The sequence below is a fragment of the Vanellus vanellus genome (genome assembly GCF_965231255.1).
Source record: "Vanellus vanellus genome assembly, chromosome: 1".
Taxonomy (NCBI): domain Eukaryota; kingdom Metazoa; phylum Chordata; class Aves; order Charadriiformes; family Charadriidae; genus Vanellus; species Vanellus vanellus.
In genome coordinates, this window is record NC_138905.1 from 156,292,272 (window position 1) to 156,301,989 (window position 9,718).

General features: G+C 48.0%; 1 protein-coding gene and 1 long non-coding RNA gene across 3 annotated transcripts in view; one reads left to right on the plus strand and one right to left on the minus strand.

Annotated features, from left to right (window-relative positions):
• Positions 1–844, minus strand: part of NAXD (NAD(P)HX dehydratase) — a 52,605-nt gene extending 51,761 nt beyond the window's left edge. The window contains exon 1 of the mRNA XM_082498615.1: positions 699–844. Within this exon, the coding sequence (XP_082354741.1) occupies positions 699–753 (55 nt within the window). The 5' untranslated portion in view covers positions 754–844. The remainder of the gene's footprint in view (positions 1–698) is intronic.
• Positions 507–4,604, plus strand: LOC309686085. 2 transcript variants are annotated; one of them, XR_014270516.1, is made up of 4 exons: positions 507–574; positions 1,775–1,938; positions 2,251–2,379; positions 4,239–4,604. It is a non-coding gene; the product is annotated as an uncharacterized lncRNA (long non-coding RNA). The 2 variants fall into 2 exon arrangements; XR_014270517.1 differs by having other exon boundaries at positions 535–620.
• Positions 4,605–9,718: the final 5,114 nt, after the last annotated feature.

A 9,718-nucleotide genomic window follows, 5' to 3' on the forward strand; every position in this document is an offset into this window, starting at 1 on the left:
TCGGCGGAGCCCTGCCAAGGTGCCGGTGGTCGGGTTTGTGTGCGCTCCCCGCCCCCGCCGCCATCCCTTCCCAAGGCAGGTGAGCGAGCAGCCCGACCGACCGCCGCCCCGCCCCCGCCGCTGCAGGCCGGGGGTGGGTTTCATTGTGCCGGGCCGCCCCCCCGGGCCCCGCTGCCGCCCATACGCCGCTCCGGCCCCTGCCCTTTCCCTGTGGTTTTGCTCCGTTTCAGAGGCGGGAGATGCGGGGCGGCGGCGCCGAGCCCACCTCCCCGTCACTGGCGGGGGGAATAGAGGCCGTGGCCCCCGCCCCGGCGGCCTTTCCTTCCGTGGGGAACACGCACCCGCGGGCCCCTATGACCCCCTCCGCAGGGCAACCCTCGGCACCGGCCGAGCCCGCCTCCGCTCGGCGCCCACCCGCCCGGCACTGAACTGCACGGCACGGCCCGCCCCCGCCTCCCCTCAGGGGCGGGCCCTACCCCCTCCCCGCCAGAGCCCCGCCGCAGAGATGTTTATACCTTCATCACACCGCAGCCAGAGGGCCGCCGCCAAGGCCAGCGCAGCCAGGGCGCCGGCGGTGACAGCGCCCCGTCCCCACATCCTCCCCGGGGGTTCGGAGGGAGGTGGGGTAGAGAAGGCAGAGGGGCTGCGGCCTGGCCGGGCCGGGCCCCGCGGCGCGCCGCTTCGCGCTCTCCTCTTACCTCGCCACAGCGCGGGGCTCCCGACACCCCCCGCCAAGCGGCGCACACAACTCATCGGCGCGGCTTCCGGCTCCGCGCCGGGCCGGGCACGGTAGGGCAGGGCCGGGCCGGGCCGGGCCGGGCAGGGCAGGCCTTAGGCGGGCGCGCCCGCCCGGCACCGCTCCGCGCCTCCCCGCGGCCTCCCCTCACCTCCCACCACCACCCCCCCCGGCGGCAGCCAATGGCGGCGCCGGGCCCGCGCGGGCGGGCGGCCCTGAGGTAACGGCGGCGGTTGCCGGCCGCCCGCCCGCCGAGCCGGGGAGGGCCGCGGCGGCCTTCTCCGGCGGCCTCGGGCTTCCTCCTGCCTTCCCCGCCGCTCGGGGTCTCGGGCGGCGGGGCGAGGAGCCGGGGTGAGGGGGGACCGCGCAAGGTGCGGCCCTGCGGCGCGGTTGTGTGGCGGGGCCCGGCCCCGGCCCCGGCCCCGGCCCCGGCCCCGGCCCCGGAGGGGAGAGGTAGAGCCGGGAGCGCCCGGCCCTGCCCTCACGGTGCTTTGGGGCAGCCCTTTCCCAGCCCTTTTAATTGTCAGCAATTAAAAACTCTGAGGAATTACCATTTATTGCTCCCAGCATTTAATAGCTCTTCACGTCCCTCACCTCGCCAGGCGTTCCTGAGCGCACCCCTGATTTACGAGCGTGATTCATTGCTAAGCTGCTATTTCTAGCTCGGATACGTCATTTTAGAGCGTATTCTTGTAATATTTTCTTTTATTCTAAAACACAGCAGAGCCAGTGGAAATACCAGCTGATGTTCACCTCTGGTCCTATGGCACTTACTTGAATCTAGACAATAAATCAAAATACAGCGTCACCCAGGAAAAACTTAACGCAATTATACGCATGAGAAATCTGAAACATTAAAGCTCAAAACAGCTGTAATTTCTGCTCTCGACTCCTGGGTATTTCCAGCAAGAGGGTCATTACTAACTCAAAAGCTTCTAGCGTAACTACAGCAGTAAAATGTCAATGTTTCAATCGATTAATATTTTGAAGGGGTGAAGATGGACAACATTTGCCTTTACAGTTTTTTTTGTGTTACAGATAAGCTGTGGTCAAACAGACCTGCTGGTTTTACCTGGACCAAACCCCCAGCACGAGAGATTTGTGCCCTTCAGCTTCGGAAGCATCACTTAAAAAACAGCCGTGCTGTCTGCAAACTGCAAGACCGGCGGCCTGAGCTTTTAGTAGATTGAACAGTAACCCAGGTACTGGAGCAGGGACTTGGATGCCTGACAAGTTCACTGTCAGGTATTAACTTGTTTATGCAAAAGTTACTCTTCTTATAGGCCCAGGTGCCTGGTACGATTTTAAAGCCAATACCGTGTCAGTAAAATTTGCCCTGTATTTAGTCAGCACAAGTAATGCTTTTTTAGCCTTTGATTATCTGACTGCATGGCAACCCAAAAGATAAATGCAATGGCCAATCACATTTAGTTTTCACATGAGTTTTAGCCCAGAAAGAAAAGGTTATCGGGTTGTTGAATACCACATTTCTTACACTTGTGTTTTGATTCCAGCTGGAAGGATGAAGACCATGCAGATTTCCTGTAACTCCAGCACTGATTTAATGTCTGGAAGAGGGGAAGGAAGAACGATGCGGATGTTTTCTTCATCCCATCAAGTATCTCTGCCTTCACCAAAACCAGGTCGTGTACCCAACAAAAGAGAGAGGAAGAAAGATATAATTGTAATGTTTTTCACTGGGTTCCTTGGTTTCCTTTGTAGCAGAGATGGCAGCAAGTTTTGATGCTGCAGAACCCTCAGAAGTTGTTTGTGGAATCAGTGAAGTTTCTAGGACCCAATTCTCAATTCGTGTGCAGAAGAAAACCTAAGAGTATCTATGGGCTTCCTCTATGCCAAAGTTGTTCAGGCTGTTGTTACACACAACCTTGACGTCAACTAAACCAGTCTTGCTACTCTTATTAGCCAACATGAGTGTAAAAGCTTTGAGCAAAATACATTGCCACTCCTCAAACATTCTACTGCTCTGCAACTACTTCAAGTTACCTTCTTTTGGTATAGTACTGGCTGCCATCTCCATGGTGTGTCCAGCAGCTAGTGTCCATGACTGCTAGTGCCACCTCTGAGCCCAGCATCAGCAATGTTACTTAACTGGGAGGTGAGGGAGGGCAAAAGAGACGTTTACAGAACTACAGAAGGTAAAAGGTGGATGAGGCAAAAGTTCACACGCCCATCATAGAGTCAGAAAAAGCAACCGCAAGAGGCACTTATTTCTTTAGGTATATACTGTGCTTCCTGTGCTTATTGAGCATCTTGTTCTGACTGTCCTGTGTCTGCTTGTCCCTGTCTTACATGGAGGGAGGAATGACCCTGCGGAGTTCCCTTTCATGCTTTGGGCAAAATCCTTCTGGCTTCATTGCTTGTTGCTCCATTGCTGGCCCGTGTCTCTTTCTCAGAGTCTCAGTCCTCCTTCCCTAGCTCTTCATCTCAGCCTTCAGTTCCAGCATTTTAACCCTTTTCTAGCTGCACTGTTACCATAACATATCCTCCTCATTAGTGGGATGATTACTGCAACCTCTTCCCTGCTACACAAAGAAAGGCTAGCCATCAATGGCCAACCTGAGAATGTCTGACCACTGTCAAGGCAGGCAAGAGCTTGGAGGTTTCACTTAGTGGTAGATGGCAGCAGTGACTGATGGCTGATGCTTGCTGGGAACAAAACGTATATACGTGGATGGGGTGTGGTATGGACTGTAAGCTAGATGTCCCTAGATAAAGACCCCACAATAGTGGCCACTCTGGACCATTCTGTGGTCGCTTCTGCAGGTTCCTGCTGAATGTTTGTTCACAATATTTTTGCTTCTGATCACTTTGTACCCACCCAGCACTTAAGTTTGAGTCCTTGCCATCCATTTGGTAACTGTTGTGCAACCCTGCCAACCCAAGCCATTCCAAGGTGAATGTGGACAGCAGGTGGCAATAGCAGAGCTTGCAACATCCTTTGATTGCGTTCTCTCCACTCCAATAATTGTCAGCCTGTACTGGAATCACCACTTAATATCATAAATATTATAAACATACCCATATTAACATATCTGTGTTAATAACTGAACAAGAGGTTTAAGCATTCACGTGGAGTGAGGGAATGGAAGAAATTGGAAGTAATAAGTAGCTTTTATTGAAACTGTCCATAAAATATGACCAATGTCATATGACCAAAATATGTTGTTAAAATGGGAGTCTGGAAACATTTTTCATCATGAAAAAGGTGAAAAAGTGGAAAGCCTTAACTTCATTTGAATGTATACCTAGCTAAATTGTAGGAGTTAGAATTGATAGTGGTAATAGAGAAGGCAGGAATGGTAGATGTGCTAAGATGAAAAGGGGGCCAATCCTGCAGGTGTTGTTAGCAGTACTATGTACTGCCATCAAAGTGAGTGGAACGAGCATGTTTTACACCAAATATTATGTTTCTCTTAGTACAAGACAAAATGTGGGTTTATATGGTGCCATGTTTAGTTTGTTAATTTTGATGTCTCTCTAGGCTCCAAAGAAGCTAAATACAGAATAAGAAGACCTGAAGCTATAATAATTATTCCTGTCACTGCACTTCTGTGCATTTTTATATTCAAGAGAATGGATAGCAGCAAGCAATTAACAAAAAGCCGTTACAGAAACACATCAACATGCTTTAATTTACCTATAAAGTTTACTAAATAGGAAATGTCACATGGGCTGAAGAAAGGAAAGGAAACTAAATGAGAAGAAATATACCCACATCCGATTAAATACTGTGTAATAAGTTAGTCCCTACAGCTTCTGTAATTCTTCATATTTTTACCTGGGCAGTACAGATACTATCACTTCTAGACATATTCAGTATAATAATATTTGTCAAGCCCCATGCTTCACTAGATAATTTTTGGTTTATAATATATTTTATATTTATAATATATATTTTTATAATATATTTTATTACAATATATTATAATGTATTTTATAATATATTTTGGTTTTGTAAGATTTTTTTTCTCTTTGCTCAGTGTTAATGGTGAAAAAAACAGGTATCAAGGAAACAATAAAGAGAACATTTCTGTTTTGTGCTCTTCTTAGAGCAGGTGATAAGAATGATCTATGTACTGCAATAAAAGTGAAGAGGGTTCTTCTGGGCTCACCTAACTTCTTCAAACAAGTCCCTGATACCTGGTGCAAACAAACATATATAAACTTGCCCACCTATTAAGCAACATCCAAAAAGTTAAAACAAATGGTTTCTTTTTCAATATGGAATAATGAGAATACTGTGGTGTTATACAGTTTTCCATAGAACTGCTTTTGCTCTGTCCTTTGGTGGCAGAAGGTAACATTTGCCAAATCCATTAACTAAACACAATTTAGAACACTGCTATTGTTATGAACTATACTACTCATTTATATCACTTTTTTACTGTTCAGTAGCTACATGAGGTTTTATTTTAATTGTGTTGTAGCTGAGTCTGGAGGCTTTGCTTGGGTATTGTCTTTTCCATTGTACATACACAAAAGTTAACCCTTTGCTCAAAACTCAACTTTTTGTGCTTTTAAGAGAGACACAGAATACTCAGAATGCTGGAAAGATTTGTAAAGGATAAATTGGATTTACTTTTAAGTGACACAGTTCCGTTCAGTCCTGGAAACACATAGTATATATTGAACACGGCTGCTAGAAGAAAACTACATGCTATATTCACAAAGGGATTTGAACGCTGAAAGGTTCCTCTTTCAGGTACCTTGCTTCCCTTTTCTTTCTGTAATACGTTGCTAGTCATCTCGCAGATCCAGCATATCAACTTTAGTAGTTGTGTCCCCCAGGTGTTTCTGGAGACTTTGTAGTTGCTTTCCCCACAGTCCCCTAAGCCTTGCATTTGTAGTCAGTCTCAGATTGCTGTAATGCCACGGGTGATATCTTTGCCTCCGGTTGCTTCGGGGGTTGCGCATAATCTCGTTGCCCAAAGGAAAAAGCTGTAGTTCTCTTTCCTCCTTGTGAGAGCTGTTCACATTACAAATTCCTGAAATCTCATATATGGAAAACATACTCTAGTCCTCAGTATTTCCGCTCTTCAATATACAGGTGTTAAAATTTGGCACACATACCTGAGTTTGCTTACAGCATCCTCTACCTGAAAGTCAGCATACGTGCTTGTATATTATTTCATCCTGTTGTTGCCACAGCTGTATAAGTGTATGGGCAGCGACAATTCATTTTCTTCATGCCAAGGCCAGCTCTGCAAGTTTTACTGGTATAATTAATCCCATCGGGGGAGGAGAAGGTCATTTAAAAATAAAAGCCAAAATAGGGTAAGAGGGTGGATATAACTATGTCATTATAAAGATGACACATCAGAATGGTGATTTTCCTTTCTGTATGGGAATAGCTATCCCAGGATAAAGCACCTTTATACAAATATAACTATAGACTTTGAAAGTAGTTGAGATAGTAGGGAAATTGTATTGCTTTAGCTCTATCATGATAATTAAAATGGTACTTATTTTTGACAGACAAGCCCCAAATAACCTATGGCAATTTTAAATTACTTCATTTGGCCAATGGTTTTCCACAAATAACCTTGTCCTTTCATGTGAAGTAAAACAAACTCTTAAAACCCACATTTCCATTTTCTATCCTTCATTATTGTTAACACCTTTCCCAGAATGGCATGCCCTCTCAATGAATCCTGCTCTCCTAATTGCACATTCTCATGAAGAGTAGTTAATGAAGGAGCAGCAAAGATCAGGAAGGATGGGAATTTTGGGGGGGGTTGTGGTTAGGAGAACCTTGACAGATGTTTCCCCAGAACTAGGGCTGCCAAATGTCACGGGTCAAGAAAGAGGCTGCGCAGCCAGGGAGGAAGGGAGGCAGGTAGCCCTTCTGCCCCGAGCTCTGGGTTCGCATTACATGAATTCAGGCAGCCCATGCCAGGGTCACCACTCCGTACTGACCCACCCCCTCCTGCACTCTGCTCTCCTGCTGTCTCCCAGTGTCTTCCACCAAAACCAGGACTCATTCACAGATTAAAATAAGATTACTGTACTCTACTCTGGTGAGACCCCACATGGAGTACTGCATCCAGCTCTGGAACCCCCAACATAGGAAAGACACGGACCTGTTGGAGCAGGTCCAGAGGAGGGCCACAAAGATGATCAGAGGGATGGAGCACTTCTCCTATGGGGACAGGCTGAGAGAGTTGGGGTTGTTCAGCCTGGAGGAGAGAAGGCTCGGGGGAGACCTTATTGTGGCCTTCCAGTACCTAAAGGTACAGGAGAGCTGGGGAAGGACTTTTTACAAGGGCATGTAGTGATAGGACTAAGGGGAATGGCTTCAAACTGGAAGAAGGTAGATTTAGATTAGGTATTAGGAAGAAATTTTTCACTCTGAGGGTTGTAAGGCACTGGAACAGGTTGCCCAGAGAAGCTGTGGAAGCTCCATCCCTGGAAGTGTTCAAGGCCAGGCTGGATGGGGCTTTGAGCAACCTGGTCTAGTGGGAGGTGTCCCTGCCTATGGCAGGGGGGTTGGAACTAAATGATCTTTAAAGTCCGTTCCAACCTAAACCATTCTATGATTCTATGATTAAACTCTCTGTGAGAGAAGGGGAGAGGTCTCTCCATGCCCATGCAGTGTGGGGAAAATCTCGCTGCCCTGAGGCCATCCCACTGGTGCTCCCCATCTCCAGAGCCTTTCCTCTCCCCCTGCACCTGCCCCCTTCCCTTGTTGGCCACTGTCAGCATCCAGTGCTGGCTGGCTCCAGCCTGTCCCCGCCATGCACTGAAGTTGTCCGCAGTGGCCTTCTGCTCCCACTCTCTCTGCGCAAGAAGCGGCTCTTGCTGCTGGCACTACAGCAGACACAGACCACGCTTCACCAAAATCCACCCAGGCAGGACCCTGATGGAGGAAAAAGAGGAGGTATGTGCGGCAGAACCCAGACACCTTACTGAGGACTAACCACAACAACCCCTGGTACTGTGGGGGCGGACCGGGTGGCAGAGTGATAATGAGCTGGAGTGCCTTGGGATGCTGAGGCCAAACCTCAGCTAGGGATGCAGAGCTCAAGTGAGGGTGCAATATCATCATGTATCATCTCCAGCCTGCAGTGTTGGCTGATGTCCTATCACGCTAACCCACCCCTCCCAACACCATGCAGGGACAGGAAGTCTAAAAGCCCTCTTCTGATACCCCCACTCCACAAATAAGGACCGCGGGACATCCCTTTTATCTTCCCCATTCTTTAATTATACATCCCTTTCCATTTTTTATTTAAATTCTTTATTTACATCCTATACATTCTTTAATTATACATTTAATTATACATTAGACAGGCTGAGAGAGTTGGGGTTGTTCAGCCTGGAGAATAGAAGGCTCCGGGGACATCTTATAGCAGCCTTCCAGTAGCTGAAGGGCGCCTACAAGAAAGCTGGAGAGGGACTTCTTTCAAGGGCAAGCAGTGACAGGACAAGGGGTAATGGCTTCAAACTAGAAGAGGGTGGATTTAGATTAGGTATTAGGAAGAAATATTTCACTGTGAGGGTGGTGAGGCACTGGAACAGGTTGCCCAGAGAAGTTGTGGCTGCCCCATCCCTGGAAGTGTTGAAGACCAGGCTGGATGGGGCTTTGAGCAACCTGGTCTAGTGGGAGGTGTCCCTGCCCATGGCAGGGGGGTTGGAACTGGATGATCTTTGAGGTCCCTTCCAACCTAAACCATTCGATGATTCTATCCCAGTCCCTCAGGCTAGAACCCCTAACATTTGCCTCCCTGTTGCTCCCTTCTTTTCTCTCGAATACCTCCCTGTCCCACTGCAGAGCAGGCTTTGGTCCCTGCTCTGTGTTTTCTTTTGCAAAGATGGTCCCAGCACTATGTTGAATGTGAGGGAACACCTTGCGGTGGAGCAGGCACCGTACCTGGGTGCCAAGCCTCACGCACTTTTACCAGATTGCTGTGCATTTCCATACGATATACTGTATGTGCCACAGGTCAGCAGTTTCTGCAGGTGACGGCAGAGGACCAAAGAAATAATCAGCAATCCAGTTTCAGCCCAGTTGTCAGCTGGCGAGTTACCTGCTGCAAAAAAGTCTGTTAAGGAACTGCCTTCCAAGTGGCCATGAAGGCTCCCTCCAGTTTTACGGAAACCAGATTATTGCTGAACTTATTTGATCCACTCCTAGGGAGTAATAAAGTGCACATTTTGCTCAGTAAAAACTCCATCTGGTTTCTGAGATATATCGTCATGGCAAGCGTCCACCTTCCATTGCTGTCACTTGTAGTCCCCATCCAGCCACTTATCAGTTTGGCTGTCACAAGAAGCAGAAAGATTCCCCTTGCGTAGACAGAAAGTCACCTCCCCGAGGCCTCTAGTAACTGGTCCTGCCTCTATTCTGGCAACCGAAGCAGCACATTTTAAGGCTGTAACAGCCTAAAAAGGATTTAACAGGCTGCCCCTTCTGCTCAGGCATTCACAACTGTCTCTCTGCGAAGAAACTGTGTAACGGGGAGGGGAAGCATTGGGAATTAAAAATTAATCACTCTTGTGGTTTTTTTTTCCGGAAGAGCTCTTTTATAGTGCTTCAGAGCAGACAGGAGCTTGCTGGTTAGGACAATCAGCAAACTGAATGCTGTGTTTTGGGTTTTTTTTTTTGAGATAAAATGTGATGCCTTTCATTTGCAGCTGTTCACACAGAGTCTTAATCCACCCTGTGTTTATCAGGTTCAAAAGCGCTTTTATCAAATTCACCGAGGAAAAAGAAGTGCCGCAGGTTTGGGCTTCACTACCCTTCTGATACCTTGTGGTCAGGGCTGAGACCTCAGGTCTTTCCTTTCTCAGAGGGGGGACCTACTTCCCCCCCTGCTTAGGCTGAGTTCAGTAAAGCTGCTGACCAGTTGCAGTTCATCGTGATTACACAAGTGACTCAGTCACCTTTTAAAACCATCATGTTATTTCAAGAGCAAAACATTACTGAGTAATATCATGATGGTAAATGTTTGATGGAAAAAA